This window comes from Oncorhynchus clarkii, chromosome 13, assembly GCF_045791955.1.
Source record: "Oncorhynchus clarkii lewisi isolate Uvic-CL-2024 chromosome 13, UVic_Ocla_1.0, whole genome shotgun sequence".
NCBI classification, from domain to species: Eukaryota; Metazoa; Chordata; class Actinopteri; order Salmoniformes; family Salmonidae; genus Oncorhynchus; species Oncorhynchus clarkii.
Window position 1 is genome coordinate 15,157,620 of NC_092159.1, and position 25,354 is coordinate 15,182,973.

The window sequence follows — 25,354 nt, forward strand, 5'->3', positions numbered from 1 at the left end:
ACTGACTTTCCTATCAGGTCGAGGCTGGAGACCGAACACAAACCTGGAGAGCAAACCACAAAGCAGCACCGACTTGACTTCAGCTCACTTTAATTGTGTTTTTTTCTAGATACAATAACTTTAAATAATAATTTAGTATGTAGCAGTAAAAAAAAAAACTTTATTATTTACAACACATCCTGCTCCAAAAACACACGTTTACACAATCCTTCTCTTGAAAATGAAATATACAAAAGCTTGCATTTGAGGTTAAGTAAATAGTCCATGGGCCAGCAGGCCAAATTTCACATATTTGTCTACTTTGGGGTGGCAAAGTCTAATGAGGATTTTCATTTAGGTTACATGTTGGTATGATACCCATGATTCTGAGGTAGGTAAATGTGTGCATTTTATGTTTTGACCTCTTTGTGGTTAGTTGGTGCCACAGGATTGATGGTATGAAATAATGTTGTATTATCTGGGAACAATCTTTTCAAACAAATAGAAAAATCCATGTTATTCACTTCATAATACAACATATTAAGGTATGAAGAAACTGGAATGGTAATGACATCTCTATGGTCCAATCTTTCGGGGGTCAAAGGTCATAAATGTATGCATTTTGGGGTATATGAAGACAGAATGGGAAGTATAGAAATATCTAGTTCCGCCATTTGTAACAGTGTTGTTTCAACGATGAGTCAGTCTAGGTAAATCATTTCGAAGAGATGGCAAAAATGTACCAAATACCATGTTTTTACGATGAGATCCACCCAATGGAATGTTCTATTGTTGTTTGATACAGTCATTTTCAATGAGCATGTGAACATTCCAACTTGCCTTAAAATGTATTTATCAGCCTGCAAACATTCTATTGCATAGATTCCCAAACAACAAGACATATAAAGGTGTGAAAAGCTTGGAAAGCTACTCATTTGGAGTGGGCATCATATCTATTTGTTCATAGGAATGGGGGGAATAAGATGAGACTATTAAACCTTTACCACCCCAAAGTGGACTACATTTTTCACTGGCCCATGGACTCCTTAACAAACCTTCAGTCCCAAAACTAATACTGCATTAGAACATGTTTTCTTTACTTTGGTAAGTTACAGTAAATCTACACTGCAATATGCAGCCATTATACAAAGATCAACAGCAGCAATAGTGAAAAATAATATTATTAACAAACCTGATGCAAAAATTATTTAGCATTTAAGCAAAACATTTTTGTAAATTAAACGTGAGAAAATCTATAATTCATTATACATTTGAGAAAACTGACAAAAACTTGGAGAATTCTCATGTAAAACATGTGCTCAAATTGAACACATTATACAGAGTCAGCCACAAAACCCCAAAAAGGTAGCAAAGTTTTGTATGTTCAAAGAGTTTCAAGAGGACTGCAGAAAGTAAAACGGCCTAGCCAAAGTAAAACAGCCTAGCCAAAGTAAAACGGCCTAGCCAAAGTAAAATAGCCTAGCCAAAGTAAAACAGTCTAGCCAAAGTAAAACAGTCTAGCCAAAGTAAAACGGCCTAGCCAAAGTAAAACAGCCTAGCCAAAGTAAAACAGTCTAGCCAAAGTAAAACAGTCTAGCCAAAGTAAAACAGCCTAGCCAAAGTAAAACAGTCTAGCCAAAGTAAAACAGCCTAGCCAAACAAAAAGCACAACAAAAATGATAATAAAACAAGAACAGATTTACATCTTTTAAAAAAAACAAATATTATAAGCTCTGTCATAGACACCTTCTGTGGGAAACACAACGGAATATGTTGGCTACTCATTCAGACCTCTCCGTTTGTGACAATGGCATCCTTCTGTAGCCGTACAGTATCATGATCTTAAGGCACATTCGACACACACAGCACACTGCGCAGGCAAGGCGGCTTGACCGCATCTTTCTCTGTTCTCCTCACACGTACGCACGCACACACCAACAGCTAGTCTACAGTCTTGGCCTGATCCTCATTGGACTTCTTCAGAATGGTGAGAAGGTTCTGAGACATGAAGTAGGGTCTTTCTGCAGTTCCGTCATTGCGTTCCAGGTCTTCCACTGGAAAATCAATGGATTGATGAGACAACAATAAGAGAAGCAACCATTGTCAAACTCAACATCTCTTCAGGTAAAACAGCATCCTATTCCTAACAACATAAAGGTTACCCAGACACCGTCTAAACTTAATCCTGTACTGAAAAGCATACGTTGATGAAAGTGCTTGTGTAGTCCAGGACTAAACTTATTAAGTCTGTATCTGGGAAACTGTCCCAAAGTGAATAGAAACTCACCATTGTGTCATTCTCCCACTGTCCTATCGTCATTCAACATGATTACATTTGTCATTTACATGCAAAAAAAAAGCTATATATTGATCCATACAACAAACTTTAATCAACAGCTGCATCCAACAGAAGAAAACTAAGTGGAATGTATCATATATACGTGAAATACTACATCAGCTAACATGGTTACAATGTGACACACACTGACAGAAACAGATAGAAAACATTGACAGAAGGTTGCAAGGTTAGTTTTGATAAAGCACTCAAAGGCAATGTTACTGAAACACCATGCAGCACAGAGATAGGAAGAAGAGAGAGAGAAAGAGAGAGAAGGAGAGACAGATCGAGAGAAAGAAGAAAACAAAGGCAAATAGGGTCAGTAAACTTTGAACAGGGCTTGCAGGGTCGTATTCATTAGGCTATGCAGCGGAAAACGTTTAAAAACATTTTGCAACGGGAAACAAAAACAAGTTCAGGTACGCCTCATAATGAGGCCGGAATGGAGTAAATGGAATGGCATCAAACACATGGAAACCATGTTTTTGATGTATTTGATACCATTCCACTGATTCCGCTCCAGCTATTACCAAGAGCCTGTCCTCCCCAATTAAGGTGCCACCAACCTCCTGTGGTTAATACGACCTAGATCTGAGAGGTTAAAACGATTGCGTCACAGCAACACAATCACAGCAGTTAAGCCAGTCTGAAATTCCAAGGCAAGTCGTTTGTGGAATTTCCCTACAATACATTGAGTCCAAAAACGTGTTCTTGGCTGGAGGGATCATCTATATAATTGATACAGAACTTAATAAGCGAAATAAATAATTACACACAGATGTAATAAGACATAATAAGCATACCTATTAATAAATACATACTGTACATACACATTGATTCCATTGGAAATCACATTTTCATATCAAAGGATTTACCATTTGGTGTCAGCTGGTATCAATGTAAACATTGTTCATTTTCACTGTTAGTTGAAGTTTTGTTTTGATTGACTGTAAACATTGTAATAGTGAATTCATAGTGCATTCATTACTCATTACTTCATGATATTAAGACAATTAAATATTCATAATAACAATTGTAGTAGTCGGGCACAGGTTCAGCACTCACAGATCTACAGATCCTCACGATAAAAAAAAAACATCACTGTCTAAAACCAAACCAACACAATAAATGAATAATCAATAAATAAACATAATATTTTCAAGCTACAGAGATGCACTGGGTTTTTGATCAGCCTTTTACAACCACAGGACCTTGTTAAAACCATCTACCTTTACGTTAAAACAACCCTATGTGTGAATACAATACATTAGCACTGTGAAAAGTCTTGCATTTAAAAGCTGGTCATACATTTAACTGGTCGTTAGCATAGAATTACATATTAGCATAGAATTACATATTACGTCGTTAGTAACAGGTAGTGTATACTGGCTCCATACGGCACATGTTATATGAGGAGGGCCAGGAGCATTTCCTGACCTAGTTATGAGGTTTACCAAGCTTCACGTCTCCATGACAACTTAAACCACTACTCCTGGGGTGTAGAAGGATGGTCTTTAGGCTCCGCCTCTTGAGGTTTCTTTTCCTCTATCTCTTCCTTTTTAGGTTCTGTCGGCTGGTGATCCTTCTCTCCAGGCTTGCCTTCCTTTGATCCCTTTTCTTCCACTTCTTCCTCCTCTTCTGGTCCCTTCTCTTCCTCCTCCTCCTTCACTTCAGATTTCTCCTCTTGTGTTTCTTCCACTTCCGCCTCTTCGGTCTTCTCCTTCAGAGGTTGCTCCTCTTCGTTGGCCTGCATGAACACATCCTGGTGTTTCAGTTGTATCTCTCCATCTTGTTCTTTCAGCGGTACTTCCTCCTCCAGGCGAACTTCGTCCATCAGTGTAGGTTCACTTGGGTCAGCGTCTGGCTGTTCCGTACCATCTTTGTTGTCCTCTTCCTCCGCCATTTTGGTTTTGGAGAGAATCTCGTGAAGCTCCGGAGACATGAAGTACGGCCTTTCTGGAGAGCCGTCGTTTCTCTCCAGGTCTTCGCCTTCGTTGTGTGTGTGTTTGATGAGTATTATGGGGTTATGTTTGTTCGGGTTAGTGGAAAAAAATAACAGAAGAAAAAAGTGTGGAATAAGAAATAGTGAAGTGTGGAATAAGGAGGGAAGAGACAAAGAGAAGGAAAAGTCAGAAACATGGCAGGCAAAAGAGGAATCTCAGGTAAAAAGAGCATTTCAGATTTGGAAAGTTGTGTGAGTGACTAAAGAGTATACCAATAAAATAGGATATTACTTACAGAAGCAGAGGAAGAGTGTGTCCACACACATAGCGTACACACTGAAGAATCCATGGGCAATCAGGTAGGATCCCACCACCACCGTCTAGGAAGAGAGAAACAGGCACACACACAGTGTTGGAATCAATACAAACAACACTTAGACACTCAAAGGCAGTATCTCTCAGCCTTGAGTCAGTAGACCGGCCCTGGGATAATGTTGACCAGTTTTAATGTAAGGATTCTATAAATAAGTATGACCTTTAGCTTACCAATCCCTAGCACAAAAAACATTGAGAAACATGGATTGAAGTAACAGTATAAGAGTTCATTCAGGCTTGTCTCTCACCAGAATGGGAACCCAGTAGTAGTTGAGAGAGGGGGCAGTCTGCTCCACAGCCTTAATCCTCCCAGAGAAGAAGAAGAAAGAACAGATTCCTAGCAAGAGAAGAACAGATGCATATTATTAGGATATGAGGGTTCACTGAAAAGTATCACAGATGGTGGGAAACTGTACAAGGTGTCAATCAAGTCTCTGCTTGTGTTTCTGAGGATCACTTACCCACAATTCCAACGATGAGGAGCTTCCCCAAAAACAATAGGAAGTCAGTCACCTTGTCCAAGACAGCCACCCTGAGAAGCCAACAGAGAAATGAATCAAAAGAGACAGAAACCCAAAGAGATACATGAATACTGTCTATATGAATAGAGACGTGGAGTTGTTAAAGATGCTATTGCTCTTCAGAAAAGGTCCCAGAGACTTGGGTTTGAGAAGGAGATATGGAGGGTTTATGTAGGGTTTATGAAGGGCGTCTCAGTAGTCAACAACACTCACCTGATTATATTTCTCATGAGGAGGAAGAAGGCATCTCTGGCTGAGGTACAGAAGCTTTTACCATATATTGCCACCTAGGGGAAACATGTGGTGTTACATACAGTGTCAATTCACACATTCTTCAATTCACACAGTTCACACTGTCTTCAATTCACACAGTTCACACTGTCTTCAATTCACACAGTTCACACTGCCTTCAATTCACACTGTCTTCAATTCACACAGTTCACACTGTCTTCAATTCACACAGTTCACACTGTCTTCAATTCACACAGTTCACACTGTCTTCAATTCACACAGTTAACACTGTCTTCAATTCACACAGTTCACACGGTCTTCAATTCACACAGTTCACACTGTCTTCAATTCACACAGTTCACACTGTCTTCAATTCACACAGTTCACACTGTCTTCAATTCACACAGTTCACACTATCTTCAATTCACACAGTTCATACTGTCTTCAATTCACACAGTTCACACTGTCTTCAATTCACACAGTTCACACGGTCTTCAATTCACACAGTTCACACGGTCTTCAATTCACACAGTTCACACTGTCTTCAATTCACACAGTTCACACTGTCTTCAATTCACACAGTTCACACTGCCTTCAATTCACACAGTATTCAATTCACACAGTTCACAGTATCTTCAATTCACACAGTTCACACTGTCTTCAATTCACACAGTTCACACGGTCTTCATTTCACACAGTTCACACTGCCTTCAATTCACACAGTTCACATTGCCTTCAATTCACACAGTTCACACTGCCTTCAATTCACACAGTTCACACTGCCTTCAATTCACACAGTTCACACTGCCTTCAATTCACACAGTTCACACTGCCTTCAATTCACTCTGTTCACACAGTCTTCAATTCACACAGTTCACACTGCCTTCAATTCACACAGTTCACATGGCCTTCAATTCACACAGTTCACACTGCCTTTAATTCACACAGTTCACACTGCCTTTAACGCACAAATAACTTACATTCACACAGTTAGGTTGATAAACTCACCATGATGTAGGCGTTTCTGTTGAGGAACTTGATGAATTTCTCCAGGCACCAGAAGCAGCACTTCAGGCAGCTGAGCAGGAACTTGGCAAAGCGATTCTGGGCAGCTAGTGGGGTACATAACAACAAACAGGAGATAATGACATCTGTTCCTGTTCATTTAGATAACCACCTATTACAATGTAATAATTAGTAGTGACATTTTTTTGTCCATTTCCCACTGTATGATGTCAATGAGGAAGTATCCCAGTCATTCACATCTGAGAATGGAACAGGATATGTGAGAACACCACCTCACCTTTCAGCTTCTGGTCCAGGTACTCCAGCAGAACCCTGATGACCTGAACCAGAGACAGGATGAGGGAACCGAAGGCAAGGGAGCCTGTATGGTATCTAGACAGGGGGAAGAAGGTAAAAGATTGTGTCCAAATGATTGGTCTCTCACTAACTCTCCATGCAACCCTTCTTTCTTTCTTTCTTTCTTTCTTTCTTTCTTTCTTTCTTTCTTTCTTTCCTTCTTTCACCCTATCACTCACTCACACACTCACTCAGTCACTCACGCCCCCCCCCCCCCCCCCCCCCCCCCCCACCCACGTGCACTGCTTACACACACACACACATGCATTCAAACCCCCACCCCCCATCCCACACACTACCCCTCCTACCTGAGGGCTCGACCAAGTGAGGAGCAGATGGGGTTGGCTGGGATGTCGTCGGGCTTCTTGAAGGCCCAGTAGTAGGATGCAAAGGCCCCAGCCAGGGTCACCTGACCCAGCGCCGTCACAAAGTTAGCACACCAGAAGAAGAGGAACACGTTGTAGAACTGGAACAGGATGAGGTATTTATGGTAGTAGGTCTCGCCTCCGTAGAAGGCAAACAGGCACTCGGCGTCCGGGCACCGGGCTGTGATGTTGGTGGTGTTGAACGTCTGAGGAAAGAGAGGGGAAATCTCTGTGATATTAGCACTTCTGCTGGTATTAAAGGAGTAGTCCACTTATATTCAATAAATGAGAAAAAAGGCCGTTTTTGAACACTATATACAGATAGAATAGAAGGAACATATAAAAGTTTACAAAAAATAAGCCTGATGTGTAAACAGGCAGATATGGAAGAACAGAGACATCTTGTGGCTCACTTCGGGATTGCAGGTGTTTCTGGAGTAATCACACTCAGTGGTGTTGAACACTTTGTACACCTGCTCATTGGAGGTGGACAGGAAGCTGGGAAAGGTGGTCAAGGAGGTTCCATCACTAAGGAAGTAGATACTGAGACATGTCATACAGACGTAACCATCTGCATGGAAACTTTATGGATACATTTAGTTTCCGCAGCGATGACTTGTGGAGGAGTCGTCCCAGTTATTTTCCTTGACGGTCTCAGTCTGTCCACATTTCAATCTGCACGGTTCCCTTCACCATCTACAGCTATCTAGGCTAGCGCTACAACAAAACCTATAACTAAAAGTAATCTAGCACATTTCACACCATTACAAGGACCAATACAGGAACACTTCTTTCCCTTGACAGACATGTAAACATGAATAACATGATTGACAGCTGAAGGATACACAGCGGTGATGGCCCAGTAGGCTATGACCAGGGCCAGCAGGGCAAAGGTCAACAGAGGGTAGAACAGTGATGACATCACATGGCCAACAGCCCTGCTGGCCTCCTTGATGAGGGCGATGGCGATGAGGACTCTCTTCCTGAGGAAGATGAGCAGCAGGATGACAACCACCTCCACGATGGACAGGATGATCACTGACGAAGGAGCGGAGTGCAGTTAGAGTGTTGGTGTGTGTGTGTGTCTCAACTTGAGTTGAATGAGTTGATGTGAGAGAGCGAGGGAGAAAGAGTATAGAAAGGGAGAGATCGGGAGAGAGAGAGAGAGAGCGAGAGTGTAATTTCCCCAAATTTGACATCCTTATTCAAGGTTTCAAAGACCTCTCTGATGAGAGTAGGCTGCCCGTCCTGTTGGGGGAGGACGCAGAGAGCTGTGGGTTGGCAGCGCACTACATTGCTGCCTGCCATAACATGAGGGACAGTGTCTGACAGACCAACCAACCTGCACATATCCTCTACTGTATGCTTATTGTTATTGTTTAATGTATGGTTATTTTGACCCTTGATTATTGTTGTTACTGTTGTCCTGTTGACTATATTGATTATTATTATTTTAATTATGTTAATATTGTAAATCTCCAAAGTAAGCTTTGGCAATATGTACATTGTCACATCATGCCAATGAAGCAAATTCAAATGAATTGAGAGAGAAAGAGAAAGTGAGAGAGCAGAAGAGAGAGAAAAATAAATAGAGAGGGAAAGAGAAAGAGAGAGAGAGAAAGAGGGGGAATGAGTGCATGTACTCACTGAAAGCCAGCCAGGTCTGTCTGATCTGCAGGTAAACAGAGAAGTCTGTCTGCAGTCCCAGATCACGGATAGTGACGTCAGAACCCGGCTCTCCCTTCAGGCTGCGGTACTCCATGGCACAATGGAAGATCCCTAAACGTTTTAAAGGTAAGAGTCAGCGAAATGACGTTGCACGAGCAGCACCGCAGATATTGCGATGAGCAAGATGAAATACTTGGCTCTCACACAGTGACACAGTATCTGTACACGTGTACGGGGTTTTCTTCACACCGTTACAGCCTGGTAGCCATGGGACCAAATCAGCCGAGAAGTTTAGCCTTGCACTTCAACGCTCTTAGTTGTTTTGCGGAAATTGACCCACTCTGATGTTTACTTAGTGCACCTACGTCATATCACTGAGCCTACCTCAAACATTTCTTAATGGTTAACTTGATAAAGCACAATGTTGATTTTATTATTTTTAATGGTACTTTAAATAGGTAAAACAACAGTATGTTTTCAGTTAGATAGGTTTCGGGAAAGGGGAATATAATACCATATCCGATGACCAGTATCACCATGACGATCATGACCCAGATCATGATCCCAGCCAGGTAGCGCAGGAGGACGATGAAGATGAGACTGACCACCATGGCTATCACCAGACCACTGGAGGAGAGACAGGAAACCACATTCACATTCACAGAACCTTATTAAGATGAGACTGACCCCCCCTCCCGCACACTGTCACCAGACCACTGGAGGAGAGACAGGAAATAACATTCACAGAACCTTATTAAGATGAGACTGACCCCCCTCCCACACACTGTCACCAGACCACTGGAGGAGAGACAGGAAATCACATTCACATTCACAGAACCTTATTAAGATGAGACTGACCCCCCTCCCACACACTGTCACCAGACCACTGGAGGAGAGACAGGAAATCACATTCACAGAACCTTATTAAGATGAGACTGACCCCCCTCCCACACACTGTCACCAGACCGCTGCAGGAGAGACAGGAAATCACATTCACAGAACCTTATTAAGATGAGACTGACCCCCCTCCCACACACTGTCACAAGACCACTGGAGGAGAGACAGGAAATCACATTCACATTCACAGAACCTTATTAAGATGAGACTGACCCCCCTCCCACACACTGTCACCAGACCGCTGCAGGAGAGACAGGAAATCACATTCACAGAACCTTATTAAGATGAGACTGACCCCCCTCCCACACACTGTCACCAGACCGCTGCAGGAGAGACAGGAAATCACATTCACAGAACCTTATTAAGATGAGACTGACCCCCCTCCCACACACTGTCACAAGACCACTGGAGGAGAGACAGGAAATCACATTCACAGAACCTTATTAAGATGAGACTGACCCCCCTCCCACACACTGTCACCAGACCACTGGAGGAGAGACAGGAAATCACATTCACAGAACCTTATTAAGATGAGACTGACCCCCCTCCCACACACTGTCACCAGACCGCTGCAGGAGAGACAGGAAATCACATTCACAGAACCTTATTAAGATGAGACTGACCCCCCTCCCACACACTGTCACCAGACCACTGGAGGAGAGACAGGAAATCACATTCACAGAACCTTATTAAGATGAGACTGACCCCCCTCCCACACACTGTCACCAGACCGCTGCAGGAGAGACAGGAAATCACATTCACATTCACAGAACCTTATTAAGATGAGACTGACCCCCCTCCCACACACTGTCACCAGACCGCTGCAGGAGAGACAGGAAATCACATTCACAGAACCTTATTAAGATGAGACTGACCCCCCTCCCACACACTGTCACCAGACCACTGGAGGAGAGACAGGAAATCACATTCACAGAACCTTATTAAGATGAGACTGACCCCCCTACCACACACTGTCACCAGACCGCTGGAGGAATACAGATAATATTCAAATTCACAGAACTTTGTTATTCCTGTGAGGGAACATTCATCTCTATGGGGAAATGTTGGCTCAGCAATACATTATTGGGATAATACAGGTAACTATAGAGTGTGCAACTTTCTTTATTGTCTTGTGTCATGAGTGTTTACCACGGAGAGACACTCACATCAGTATCCAGTACCAGGACACAGTGTAGTCCTCAAAGATCCTCATGGCTACCTGGCGAGCCTCAACAACCACATTGGACTTCCTGTAAGAACAACAAGTCCACTTAACACTTTGCTAACAATTGACAGACAGACAGGCGGGCGGACAGACAGACAGACAGATTGATAGGTTGGTTGGTAGGTAGGTTGATTGATTGATTCATACAGTACCAGTCAAAAGTTTGGACACACCTACTCATTCAAGGGTTTTTCTTTGTTTTGACTATTTTCGACATTGTAGAATAATAGTGAAGACATCAAAACTATGAAATAAGTGTTTTCAAAGTAGCCACACTTTGCCTTGATGACAGCATTGCACACTCTTGGCATTCTCTCAACCAGCTTCATGAGGTAGTTTTCTGGAATGTATTTCAATGAACAGGTGTGCCTTGTTAAAAGTTAATTTGTGGAATTTCTTTCCTTCTTAATGCATTTGAACCAATCAGTTGTGTTGTGACAAGATTGGGGTGGTATACAGAAGACCAAATCCATATTATGGCAAGAACGGCTTAAATAAGCAAAGTGAAACGACAGTCCATCATTACTTTAAGACATGAAGGTCAGTCAATCAGGAACATTTCAAGAACTTTGAAAGTTTCTTCAAGTGTAGTTGCAAAAACCATCAAGCGCCATGATGAAACTGGCTCTCATGAGGACCGCCACAGGAAAGGAAGACTCAGAGTTACCTCTGCTGCAGAGAATAAATTCATTAGAGTTAACTGCACCTCAGAATGCAGCCCAAATAAATGCTTCATAGAGTTCAAGTAACAGATACGTCTCAACTGTTCAGAGGAGACTGCGTGAATCAGGCCTTCATGGTCAAATTGCTGCAAAGAAACCACTACTAAAATACACCAATAATAAGAAAAAACTTGCTTAGGCCAAGAAACACAAGCAATGGACATTAGACCAGTGGAAATCTCTCCTTTGGTCTGATGAGTCCAATTTTTAGGTTTTTGGTTCCAACCTCCGTGTCTTTGTGAGACGCAGAGTAGATGAACGAATGATCTCCGCATGTGTGGTTCCCACAGTGAAGCATGGAGGAGGAGGTGTGATGTTGTGGGGGTGCTTTGCTTGTGACACTATCAGTGATTTATTTAGAATTCAAGGCACACTTATACAGCATGGCTACCATAGCATTCTGCAGCGATTCACCATCCCATCTGGTTTGCACTTAGTGGGACTATCGTTTGTTTTTCAACAGGACAATGACCCAATACACTTCCAGGCTGCGTAAGGGCTATTTGAACAAGGAGAGTGATGGAGTGATACATTAGATGACCTGGCCTCCACAATCCCCCGACCTCAACCCAATTGAGATGGTTTGGGATGAGTTGGACCGCAGAGTGAAGGAAAAGCAGCCAACAAATGCTCAGCATATGTGGGAACTCCTTCAAGACTGTTGGAAAAGCATTGCAGGTGAAGCTGGTTAAGAGAATGCCAAGAGTGCGCAAAGCTGCCCTAACTTTTGACTGGTACTGTATATTGAAGGTGTTTCAGGTTGAGGCATGAGGACTCACTTTGAAGCGTCCAGAAAATCAGTGGCGTTCACCTTCTCTCCCTCCCCATTGTCAAAAATAGTCTCGTTGCCAACGACAACCACACCACCTTTCATGGTACTGAGAGCTGGAAGGCACCGACGAGTGACTGGAGGGAGAGGAGAGAGAGTGGAGATCAAGAATCACTAACTGTGTGGCCACTATACATTTGCTAAGTCCTTATAAAAACACACACACACATACACATACAGTGCATGCTATGGCTCCTGAGAAGACTTACATGGTTTGCTGGACATGAGCATGGAAGGACAAAGGCCATCCCTCAGGATCTCGGGAGCACTCTGCGAAACAAAACAAAGTCACCCTTAGTTACACATTATTTCCCTAACTACATACTTTGCCACTGCAAATGTATCTCCTCTGTCACCCACCATTTTGGAGAAGTCCACTCCTTCCTTGCAGAACTGCTTGTAGTACTCCTGCTCTCCTTTGTTCAGGTAGGCTTTCAGCAACGTCATGTGTTTGGTAGGACAGCTTTCCACACATAACTGAGTGGTGGGGCACTGGAACTCCAGCAGGGTCAGGGGACTGGCACACTTCAGGATGTTGAAGTAGAATAGGAGAGGTTTCTTCCTGTTAGAGACAGTTACAGTTGAAGTTGGAAGTTTACATACACCTTAGCCAAATACATTTCAACTCAGTTTTCACAATTCCTGACATTTAATCCTAGTAAAACTTCTCTGTCTTAGGTCAGTTAGGATCACCACTTTATTTTAAGAATGTGAAATGTCAGAATAGTAGTAGAGAGAATTATTTATTTCAACTTTTATTTATTTCATCACATTCCCAGTGGGTCAGAAGTTTACATACACTCAATTAGTATTCAGTAGCATTGCCTTTAAATTGTTTAACTTGGGTCAAACATTTCGGGTAGCCTTCCACAAGCTTCTCACAATATTGTCCATTTGGAAGACCCATTTGCAACCAAGCAAATGATGTCATGGCTTTAGAAGCTTTTGATAGGCTAAATGACATAATTTGAGTCTACCTTCAAACTCAGTGCCTCTTTGCTTGACATCATGGGAAAATCAAAAGAAATCAGCCAAGACCTCAGAAAAAAAATTGTAGACCTCCACAAGTCTGGTTCCTCCTTGGGAGCCATTTCCAAATGTCTGAATGTACCACGTTCATCTGTACAAACAATAGTACGCAAGTAAAAACACCATGGGACCACCCAGCCTTCATACCGCTCAGGAAGGAGACGCGTTCTGTCTCTTAGAGAGGAACGTACTTTGGTGCGAAAACTGCAAATCAATCCCTGAACAACAGCAAAGGACCTTGTGAAGATGCTGGAGGAAACAGGTACAAAAGTATCTATAGCCACAGTAAAACGAGTCCTATATCGATTTAACCTGAAAGGCCGCTCAGCAAGGAAGAAGCCACTTCTCCAAATCCGCCATAAAAAAGCCAGACTGCAGTTTGCAACAACACATGGGGACAAAGATCGTACTTTTTGGAGAAATGTCCTCTGGTCTGATGAAACAAAAATAGAACTGTTTGGCCATAATGAGCACTGTTATGTTTGGAGGAAAAAGAGGGAGGCTTGCAAGCTGAAGAACACCATCCCAAACGTGAATCACGGGGGTGGCATCATCATGTTGTGGGGATGCTTTGCCGCAGGAGGGACTGGTGCACTTCACAAAATAGATGGCATCATTGGGAAGAAAAATTCTGTGGATATATTGAAGCAACATCTCAAGACATCAGTCAGGAAGTTAAAGCTTGGTCGCAAATGGGTCTTCCAAATGGACAATGACCCCAAGAATACTTCCAAAGTTGTGGCAAAATGGCTCAAGGACAACAAAGTCAAGGTATTTCTGTGGCCATCACAAAGCCCTGACCTCAATCCTATAGACAATTTGTGGGCAGAACTGAAAAATCGTGTGCGAGCAAGGAGGCCTACAATCCTGACTCAGTTACACCAGCTCTGTCTGGAGGAATGGGCCAAAATTCCCCTAACTTATTGTGGGAAGCTTGTGGAAGGCTACCCGAAACGTTTGACTCAAGTTAAACTATTTAAAGGCAATGCTACCAAAAACGAATTGAGTGTATGTAAACTTCAGATCCACTGGGAATGTGATGAAAGAAATAAAAGCTGAAATAAATCATTCTCTCTACTATTATTCTGACATTTCACATTCTTAAAATAAAGTGGTGATCCTAACTGACCTAAGACAGGGAATTTTTACTAGGATTAAACGTCATGAATTGTGAAAAACTGAGTTTAAATGTATTTGGCTAAGGTGTATGTAAACTTCTGACTTCAACTGTAGTAGTTCATATGTAGAGACAGTTATATAGTAGTTCATATTTACAGGAAGTACATATACAGCGGTTATAACACATCCTTCAGGATGTTCTTTTTTATCGTCACACAACAGGGTGTTACAGGCTCCCCACAGAGCATCAGGATGATACCACAAAAGACATATTAACACAAAGAGACAGATAATATCTTGACATGTGAATGGACAAGAGGAATTCTAAAGGATCAGTATTGAAGAGAGATGTTCAAAGGCAGAATAAATAGGGGGGTAACGGAAGGTGCTTACTCAAGGGGGGTCCCGGCCTGGCCACAGAACTGTCCTCTGCTGTCAGTCGGGTAGATAACCTTCCTGGGGTCCCCCTGAGACCAGGCTGGAGTAGGAAGAAGTATAACAACACTGTAGTTCAGATACTGTCCAGTTATCATAACGACACACGATGGAATAGAATAGAATCACTTCAAATAGAATAGAATATCACTTTACTGTGTCTTGTTTGGGCCTTGTGTTTTGGTTAATCATGTCACATGACCTGGAATTGAAACTTTATTTAAAGCTTTTTCATCAAACTGCCCCCTTTTCTTTTTATGTCCGACGGCCCAGCACCATCCTCAGACAATTTCTTACATTTTTGGTCCAATTATCATTTCTGGAAAAGGCTTACAATAAAAGTTAAAATCCAGGTCATGTGACATGATTAACCAAAACACAGGGCCCTAGAACTGATGTAATGGCCAGTAATAGTGTAGTTGTGGAGACACTGACCCAGGATCCCCACAGCAAAGTATCCCAGGATGGCCAAGATGAAGAGAATACAGCAGAACACATCTGTGCAGCCCCTGGCAACCACAGGAGCAGAGAGGGAGAGAGAGAGAGATGGTTAGACTGCTATTTTTTGACGTTGAGCTTTATTAAGCTTTGCTATGTGGGTAATTGATAGAGTGAGGTTTGGCTGTCAAAGCTGATAATGAGATGATTACCTGTTGTGGATGGGTCCTTTGAAGGTAGGGTCAAACTTCCGTGCTTCACCTGTGAACAAGCAAAGAGAGAGAGACTTTATTATTTTTCTTTATATTTATACACAGGTGTGTGTGTGTGTGTGTGTGTGTGTGTGTGTGTGGTGTGGTGTATGTGTTTATATGTATGTATCAGTATATCTGTAAGTGTGTGTGTGTGTATGTGTGTGTGTATGTGTTTATATGTGTGTATCAGTATATCTGTAAGTGTGTGTGTGTGGTGTGGTGTATGTGTTTATATGTGTGTATCAGTATATCTGTAAGTGTGTGTACACATTAACAACGATGAGACATATTTTCCATAACAAAAGGATTCTCCCGCAAGACTGACATGCCTAGCAACCCACAAAATGGCTCCCTGGTGACTCAGAGCTCCCGGTGGACATTCTCAGGCGCCATAGTAACGCTATGGTAACACCTCAGAGACTAGGCAGGCGCCACATCAGACAGCGCATCTACTCAATTCACCATAGTCTGGTAGCAGAGCAAGACAATTATAATGTTGTAATACAGTCTGAATGGTCCTGATACAATGTATTCTACATAACATCTAGAAACCAACACAAAAAGCTCAATCACCCAAGAACATTTTTAGTTCTTACCCAGAGTGACTTACAGTACTGAGTGCATACAGTGTCATTCTCCCCCCCCCCCCCCCCCCCCCCCCCCCCCCCCCCCCCCCCCCGTGGGAATTAAACTCACAACCCTGGTATTGTCAACGCCATGCTCTACTAACTGAGCTACACAGTTCCACAATACGCAAATGATGTGGGGCAACATTGTATTTCCTGTTTTGCATCTAAGATTTTGACCCTTATCCTGTTATGACATATGGCCATGTGTCTTGTTAACGAACGTGTCACATTATTTTCTGAACATAGAGCACAGTGTGACTGAGAACATTGTTGCAGCTTCTTGTGGACATGATATACTGTTCTGTCAACGTGTGATATAACAGTGAGTCAGGCTTTCCATCCTGCTCAACAAAAAAATAGGAAACACCCCTTTTCTTCAGATGGCAGAACAATTAGTTTGACTGTACAGTATTTAAGAACATTATTGTATGAGTGTTGGAAATCCCATTGTACACAACGGCTGCAATGTGATGACACACTGTAGCCTACACTCCTAGAAAAGAGGGTTCCAAAATAGTTCTTCGGCTGTCCCCATAGGAGAACCCTTTTTGGTTCCAGGTAGAACCCTTTTTGGTTCTAAGAGTGTACACTATTTCACTGTGTCATCAGATCACACACGTTGCAACCATCGAACACCCAGTGTCCCATATAATAAACCATATTGGTTTATAAACAAAAGTGAGTTGCCTCAATCTCATTCATTTACTGTCTTTAATTACAGCCCATAATGTTCAGTTCAAAACATAAACAACGTCACAGACAACAACTGCAAAGGCTACTCCCATCATGCCCTCAATCAGTGAGAAGTGAAAGAAACAACAGGCACAACGAAAACCGTTACACCGCCGTCCTGAATATTTACAATACCTTTATTCTTTGCCATTCTCACTCCTCAGTCACTCCTTTTCTGTCTTTTTCATCAACAGGTTGGCTGTATTCATGTGTTGTGCTGTGTTGCCTATATTTATTTCAGTACACTGTTAATGCGTTAAGTGTGTCTCGACTTCAGACCACCACCTCAGACCTCACTTCCTTCTTCCTGTGTATTGCAAAATAAAGAACGAGTCAAATCTTGTTCTGCCTTCCTTTACCGTTGCGCTCCCTCCATTCCCTCGCTCTCTTCATTTCTCCCTCTCTTTGCCTATTTTACTGGGCTGTTATCATGGGAATGGGTGGCACACAGGAGGGTTGGAGAGGAGAGAGAGAGAGAGAGAGAGAGGTAACAGTGTGTTTCTTTTCCCTCAACCGGGCATAACTTAACCTTTTTCACTCCTAAAATGACTTTGGTGAGTTCACCCTAATAGAGGGGATTTTAAAAGCTATACAGGACTTGCATCTAATCCTAAAATAGATGGGTGTGGATGCAAAAGTCAGGGCGACTAGAAAACGAAGCTAAACATCTATCACTCTCATGTAGGTCAAGTATGTAGACACTGATATAATATGATCATTCGTAAAACTCAACTGCAGTTCCCTTCCTATTCAGGGGATAGCAACAGGCTATGCACCTAACTGGGTCGACTGCAAACACACAGTGTGTGGTGCACTGTGCATGACTTAGTTAGGTCTAGTGGTTCATCCAGAATGTTCCTTCAAATAACACATGCAACCTTATATCTGTAAAAAGCCAACAGGAAGAGGATCCTTCATATGAGTCGGCAGTTCTCTCGCTAGCCAGCGATGATGGGACTTCTCTGAACTTTCTAACTTCTTGTTTCAAAGTTAAGACGTATTTTTTTTAAACTTTTCACTCCTGATTGCCTTCACAACCGTGCTGAAAGTATCTATAACTAGACTACATATGATTTACAAACAATTGATTAACTATCAAATATATGATCTATAAGTCTATAGTCTATAAATGAGTTTTCAACAAAACACTGGCAATGTTTGTAGTCTACCTAGCATTTTCTTTTGTACTGTATTGTATTTGAATGTGTATTTTATATTGCATTAGACAGGGCGCATTTGGAAAAGAGAGCTCTCAATATGTCTTCCCAGTCGAAATAAAGGTTCAATCAGAAATGAAAATGCAGCCTGCATAGACCACCATACATATCTGTGTCTGTTCTAGAAGGCCCTCCTACATGCTCTCCCTGGTCTGGCCATGACACCTTCCCGCCTTCCAACCTCCAAGGCCATGTGATAGACACACAGCGTAGACAATACTGACTAGTGTGTATTGACAGACTTCAGTCTGACAATGGGACCTAGAGTGGGAGTAGCCTGGAAGCAGATCTGTGCTGTCTTGTCAATTGTCACATGACATAAGCAATAAAGTTTAAACAGATCTGGGGCCAGCCTAGAAGAAAGCTTTTATCCAAAATGCTCAGTTCAGTGAGTCCTTTCACTATGTGAACGCAGCGGGAATCGAACCCACGACCCTGACATTGCTGGCATAACGCCCTTACCAGCTGAGCCACACAGTGCTGTCATGATGGATATGTTCCACTTAAAGACCCAGTGGGACTATTGAATGTCCACTACCTAGACACTCTTAATGGGGTTGTGGTCTTAGTGATCTAATGGTTTAGTGTCTGCTGGTCTGTTGTGGTCTAGTGATCTAATGGTTTAGTGTCTGCTGGTCTGTTGTGGTCTAGTGATCTAATGGTTAAGTGTCTGCTGGTCTGTTGTGGTCTAGTGATCTAATGGTTTAGTGTCTGCTGGTCTGTTGTGGTCTAGTGATCTAATGGTTTAGTGTCTGCTGTTCTGTTGTGGTCTAGTGATCTAATGGTTTAGTGTCTGCTGTTCTGTTGTGGTCTAGTGATCTAATGGTTTAGTGTCTGCTGGTCTGTTGTGGTCTAGTGATCTAATGGTTTAGTGTCTGCTGTTCTGTTGTGGTCTAGTGATCTAATGGTTTAGTGTCTGCTGGTCTGTTGTGGTCTAGTGATCAAATGGTTTAGTGTCTGCTGGTCTGTTGTGGTCTAGTGATCTAATGGTTTAGTGTCTGCTGGTCTGTTGTGGTCTAGTGATCTAATGGTTTAGTGTCTGCTGGTCTGTTGTGGTCTAGTGATCTAATGGTTTAGTGTCTGCTGGTCTGTTGTGGTCTAGTGATCTAATGGTTTAGTGTCTGCTGGTCTGTTGTGATCTAATGGTTTAGTGTCTGCTGGTCTGTTGTGGTCTAGTGATCTAATGGTTTAGTGTCTGCTGGTCTGTTGTGGTCTAGTGATCTAATGGTTTAGTGTCTGCTGGTCTGTTGTGGTCTAGCACACAGAGACAGGGCATTACTGCCATGGCTGGATGGCCATCATAACAGTAGCAGCAGATAGAAAGCCTCTCGTTCCAATGTTACTCAAAAACATGGCATTTGAGTGTCGATATGAATCTTGTATATTGATGAGTTATTACTAATTCCATGTGTCTGTACAGGAATAGGTTGGAAGGACTTCGCTAATAACACAGGCTACTATGGTGGCAGGTAGCCTAGTGGTTAAATTGTTGGGTCAGTATCAAAAGGTCACTGGTTCTAATACCTGAGCAGACAAGATGAAAAATATGTTGATGTGCCCTTGAGCAATGCACTTACACCTAACTTGCTCCAGGGGTGCTGTACTACTATGGCTGACCCTGTAAAACAACCCATTTCATTGCACCTATCTGGTGTAGGTGACAATTCAACAACAGTACATCATATTGATGTGTATATGGAATAGGTCATGGTGTAGTTTATACTGCACAACTCAACTGCTTCCAGAGTAAACTCTTCTTTGGCAGTAGCCTGAGAGAAGCCATCAGATATTCCTAAGACTGAAGAGGGGGGTCCAATTCCTTTTTCTGAAGTGTCTATACTTGCCGCTGGTTGCCAAATAAATCCAGCCCAAATCCTGCCTGCCGCTCCCCTCTCATTCCCCTACATGGCTCACTACGATCACACTAAGCAACTCTGTCTAACAGTTTTGCTGTGACCTGACAGCCAGAGACAGCATGACAAAGGATCATTGTGAAACAACACACTCACTCATATGCTGTGTGTGTGTGTGTGCCAGTTGAGTTCATGAGTTGACTCAGTGCCCCTAGACTCAGTGTGATAAGTGGGTACATCAGACACTCAGCAACAGGCCTGTGCATGCTGCTACCGGCGGGTGCTTTAGACTAGACAAGACATCCAGCCGGCACACTGGCCCACTCATACACAGTCAGAGGATATTCATATAGACAGACAACATGGCAGGAAACTAGCCTGGTCCCTGGGCTGTTTGGTCTGTTTTGCTGTCTCCAGGTTGTTGGCAAAACAGCACAATGAGACATGATACCAGGGCCTGTATGTGTCTCAGAGTAGTGCTGATCTAGGATCAGTTTCAATACTCCTACTCCAAGATAAACACTCCTACCTCCTAGATCAACACTCCTACCTCCTAGATCAGCACTCCTCCTCCTAGATCAGCACTCATTCGCCTAGATCAGCACTCCTTCACCTAGATCAGCACTCCTACCTCCTAGATCAGCACTCTACCCCCTAGATCAGCACTCTACCTCCTAGATCAGCACTCTACCTCATAGATCAGCACTCCTACCTCCTAGATCAGCACTCCTACCTCCTAGATCAGCACTCCTACCTCCTAGATCAGCACTCCTACCTCCTAGATCAGCACTCCTAGTTCCTAGATCAGCACTCCTACCTCCTAGATCAGCAGTCCTACCTCCTAGATCAGCACTCCTACCTCCTAGATCAGCACTCCTACCTCATAGATCAGCACCCCTCCTCCTAGATCAGCACTCCTACCTCCTAGATCAGCACTCCTACCTCCTAGATCAGCACTCCTACCTCCTAGATCAGCACTCCTCCTCCTAGATCAGCACTACTACCTCCTAGATCAGCACTCCTACCTCCTAGATCAGCAGTCCTACCTCCTAGATCAGCAGTCCTACCTCCTAGATCAGCACTCCTACCTCCTAGATCAGCACTTCTACCTCATAGATCAGCACCCCTCCTCCTAGATCAGCACTCCTACCTCATAGATCAGCACTCCTCCTCCTAGATCAGCACTCCTACCTACTAGATCAGCAATCCTACCTCCTAGATCAGGACTCCTACCTCATAGATCAGCACTCCTCCTCCTAGATCAGCACTCCTACCTTCTAGATCAGCACTCCTCCTCCTAGATCAGCACTCCTACCTCATAGACCAGCACTCCTCCTCCTAGATCAGCACTCCTACCTACTAGATCAGCACTCCTACCTCCTAGATCAGCACTCCTACCTCATAGATCAGCTCTCCTCCTCCTAGATCAGCACTCCTACCTTCTAGATCAGCACTCCTCCTCCTAGATCAGCACTCCTACCTCATAGATCAGCACTCCTCCTAGATCAGCACTCCTACCTTCTAGATCAGCACTCCTCCTCCTAGATCAGCACTCCTCCTCATAGATCAGCACTCCTACCTACTAGGTCAGCACTCCTACCTCCTAGATCAGCACTCCTACCTCCTAGATCAGCACTCCTCCTCCTAGATCAGCACTCCTACCTTCTAGATCAGCACTCCTCCTCCTAGATCAGCACTCCTACCTCCTAGATCAGCACTCCTCCTCCTAGATCAGCACTCCTCCTCCTAGATCAGCACTCCTACCTCCTAGATCAGCACTCCTCCTCCTAGATCAGCACTCCTCCTCCTAGATCAGCACTCCTCCTCCTAGATCAGCACTCCTCCTCCTAGATCAGCGCTCCTCTTCCTAGATCAGCACTCCTACCTCCTAGATCAGCACTCCTATCTCCTAGATCAGCACTCCCCCTCCTAGATCAGCACTCCTACCTCCTAGATCAGCACTCCTCCTCCTAGATCAGCACTCCTACCTCCTAGATCAGCACTTCTACTCTGAGACACTTTATGGATACAGGCCCTGGCTAGCAGAAAACTGGGATCCAGGCTTTGACTCTCTATAGGTACCTGAAACATTGGTTTAAAGGCCTTCCGTTCAGTTTATGACCTTTCTGGCTGATGTGTGATGTGGGGGCAAGGAGCTGGCTGAGGACGAGGCCTGTTTACATGGCAACAGGAAAGTCACAAGGATCCTGTACTGACATCAGTGGCTCCTTAGATAAACCATAGAGCAGGGATCATCAACTAGATTCAGGACAATGTTTTCTTGAGCGGATGGTCGGTGGGCCGGAACATAGTTACAAATCCTTTGTAGACTGCAAATTGACTGCAAGAAGCCCAAACAGATAATAGCATAATAATTTCAAACCTTGCTTACATTTGTATATGATCATGTCTCTCTGTTATGCGTGGGAATACTTTGTAACAGATTTCCAAAATTAAAATCACTTGGAGCTGATTTTCTGGTGTTTTTACAGTCTTATGTCCACCAATGAAAATTCCAACAAAACATGATGATTATTCAAATACATTTTTGTTTGGCTCAGATAACTTGGGTGGCCAAATAAAATCACCTGCCAGTTGGGGAACCCTGCCATAGAGAATGTGCCTATAAGGCAACTATTGTCTGTCTCTCACTCCCTTTCTTACAAACTAGTCATACTGAATGGATATCAGTGAATCCAATTTAACATGACTTAGATTACATTGGAATTAATGACTGTAAGTCGCTTTGGATAAAAGTGTCTGTTAAATGGCATATATATATTATATATATTATTACAAACCTAGGCCTCTATCTTCATCATAATATGCCTAGGGTGGGGCCTAAATGCTGAATTACCGACAAGGTATTGTAAGCCTGCTATGCTGGTAATCAGTTGAGGTTTGAAGTGCAGGTCTATTCCAACATGTGATGACATTGACTGGAGGGATTAAGGCTAAACAGGATGGAGGACCTCGATGACTCAACAGATCTTCTGAACAACAACTCAACCCAAAGTCCAACCACCATTTGGAAGTGCAACTGCAGCGAAGACCAGGCTGACTATCTGTCTACCTCTTGAGAGACATGTGACATGCCACGCAGTGAGTGACGTTTTAGAAAGTCGTTATGGCAAAACTTAAATAAATCAGTGTTAATGATGCACTATAGCTGAGGGCCAATTGTTTCCGCTGCGGTGGTGTGTGTGTGTGTGTGTGTGTGTGTGTGTGTGTGAGTGTGTGTGTGTGAGTAATAACCATATGGCATTCTAGATATCACCACATGGGTGTTGTCACACAAACAACTTCTGCTTCTGTGAGAGAGCAGACTGAGCAAACCTCACCGTTATAAGCTGTCAATACACATCCACTCTATTGATTATTCTGTTATAGAAATGAATTGGCAATGAATTAATCATTGCCCGCAAAGCAACATTTGACTAATAGCTTTGTCCTATATATGTGTTCAAGTCAAATGGGCAAAGGCTGTAGAATAGACTATCCGACTTTGCTTTCTGATTCTTCTGATTCCATTTAGTGGGAACAATGGACCATGTGGGAGACATACTGGCCTAGGCCATAGGGGGGTATTCATTTCCATATGATCAGTGTACATAATAGGGCAACAATGAATATCACTTAGTCCTTAAATTGAACATAAACAGCGCATCTCTTGATAGATGTAGGCTGAAGCAGCACAGCTGCAAGCCTTTGATAAATGCAGGATTGATTATTTGTAAAGGGTATTTTTAATGGGAAACGTAAAATATTTTTCTGCACGCTGATTATGATGATGTTGCGATATAAATCTGTTTGGGAGTGGGACACACGCGGCCGGTCCCCACCCATCATTCACGAGTCATTGTTTCCATTTTTTTCCACCCACACCCCTTTTTTTCAAAAATAACGGTGCGAAGAGAATGCGAAGAAAGGGAACATTTCTTACCATATTTCGAGTCCGGAGTCGGGTTCTTCTCGTTTAGCTCCATGGTTGAATACTTGGGTGTTCTCGCTGCTGCCTGCTGATCAAATTTTGGACAGTTACCATGGAAATGTCGAAGAAAAAAAACATCAATAACACAGTGAGCGATTCCCTATTCGCCGTCAAAACTGAACGTACTGTGTGTGGCAAGACCCATCCCAAATCATGATACATTCCATACCACGAGAGAGAGAGACAGTGGCCAATCAGCTATAAAAACTAACAACTGACAGCTTGCTCGGCCAATTAAATAATCCTGAAGGCCGGACCAAAACTATTTATTTCTTGCTGCCACTTCAAAGGAATGTGAAGAAGGGTTGTGCTGTCAGACACTGTGAATAGCCTATTTTAATGTAAAAATCATTAGGCAAAAGTATTCTTTACAACATGCAAATAAAATATAGAGACTGTAAGTTGTTAAAACTTAAAGGAAATCTCTCACAGCTTTGAGTGGAAAAATTAACTTGATAGCAAACAAAATCGAAAAGAATGCAAACAGTAAAAAGGTGCATGCAGTGAAGAGAGAGAGAGAGAGAGAGAGAGAGAGAGAGAGAGAGAGAGAGAGAGAGAGATAAGGGGTTCTGAGGCTTTTCACCTAAAGAGCAGAAACCCAGACTTCACCAAGGAAATCAGGAATATAGACATTGTCATCCTGCAAGAAACATGGTATAAAGGAGATGGACCGACTGGTTGCCCTCTAGGTGTTACACAGGGAAGCTAATTCCCACATTTTTGGGGGTCTTGCCTGTTTTGCATGTAATTTTGTCATTAATGTGTGTCACATATCAGTTTGCAAACAATGTAAAAAAAAAAATATATATATAATGGAGTTAATAGAGCCACATACAACATGGTCTATTTTTGTTTTCTTGAGTAAGGCAGCTCCATAATGACAGTGTTTCAGCCTAGCTAAGTGCTTTCTGTGGTGGTGGATCAAGCCAACAGAACATACAGAGCTTTACGCCGCGATTGGCTCAGTGTTCTGTCACTCATGGGGACACTACTTCACCTCCAAGTCTAAGGGTAGACCTAAAAAATTCTAGCACTTTGGATGCTGCCATAGAGTTAAATTAGAAGTTCCCATCCAAGAAGGCTCAAGGTCATTGGCCACAGATAAAATGACATCAAATCATGTTATATCTACAGTAGCATTGATCGGACTGATCATGCCAACTTCATACTTTCAAAATCTTAGCTAGCAGTCATCATCATGA

General features: G+C 42.9%; 2 protein-coding genes across 16 annotated transcripts in view; one reads left to right on the plus strand and one right to left on the minus strand.

Moving 5' to 3' along the window:
• LOC139424506 (myb/SANT-like DNA-binding domain-containing protein 4) overlaps positions 1-25,354 on the plus strand; it is a 1,073,247-nt gene that overhangs the window by 173,041 nt on the left and 874,852 nt on the right. The gene's annotated exons all lie outside the window — the stretch shown is intronic.
• Positions 79-24,324, minus strand: LOC139424460 (solute carrier family 44 member 2 (CTL2 blood group)). Of its 15 annotated transcripts, none has more exons than XM_071176321.1 (21): positions 24,105-24,324; positions 15,689-15,737; positions 15,474-15,547; positions 14,997-15,081; positions 12,816-13,017; positions 12,665-12,725; positions 12,406-12,532; positions 10,846-10,929; positions 9,297-9,409; positions 8,762-8,893; positions 7,960-8,152; positions 7,528-7,612; positions 7,058-7,320; positions 6,691-6,785; positions 6,396-6,499; positions 5,370-5,443; positions 5,097-5,167; positions 4,884-4,972; positions 4,556-4,640; positions 1,640-2,033; positions 79-1,439 (listed from the first exon to the last, which is right to left on the minus strand). In XM_071176321.1, the coding sequence occupies exons 1-20, from the start codon at positions 24,145-24,147 to the stop codon at positions 1,921-1,923; spliced, it is 2,142 nt and encodes a 713-aa protein (XP_071032422.1). In that variant the 5' UTR covers positions 24,148-24,324; the 3' UTR covers positions 79-1,439; positions 1,640-1,920. The 15 variants fall into 15 exon arrangements, with proteins under 15 accessions (XP_071032422.1, XP_071032418.1, XP_071032419.1 ...); XM_071176317.1 differs by having other exon boundaries at positions 1,592-2,033; XM_071176318.1 differs by having other exon boundaries at positions 79-1,553; positions 1,592-2,033.

Excerpts from the sequence above, each read along its gene's own strand:
- LOC139424460 (XM_071176314.1), bottom strand. The coding sequence starts at position 24,147 with ATGGAGCTAAACGAGAAGAACCCGACTCCGGACTCGAAATATG. Across the intron at positions 5,168-5,369 it reads CTCATGAGAAATATAATCAG|GGTGGCTGTCTTGGACAAGG; the intron begins GTGAGTGTTGTT and ends TTGGCTTCTCAG. Across the intron at positions 4,641-4,883 it reads ACTACTGGGTTCCCATTCTG|ACGGTGGTGGTGGGATCCTA; the intron begins GTGAGAGACAAG and ends CTCTCTTCCTAG.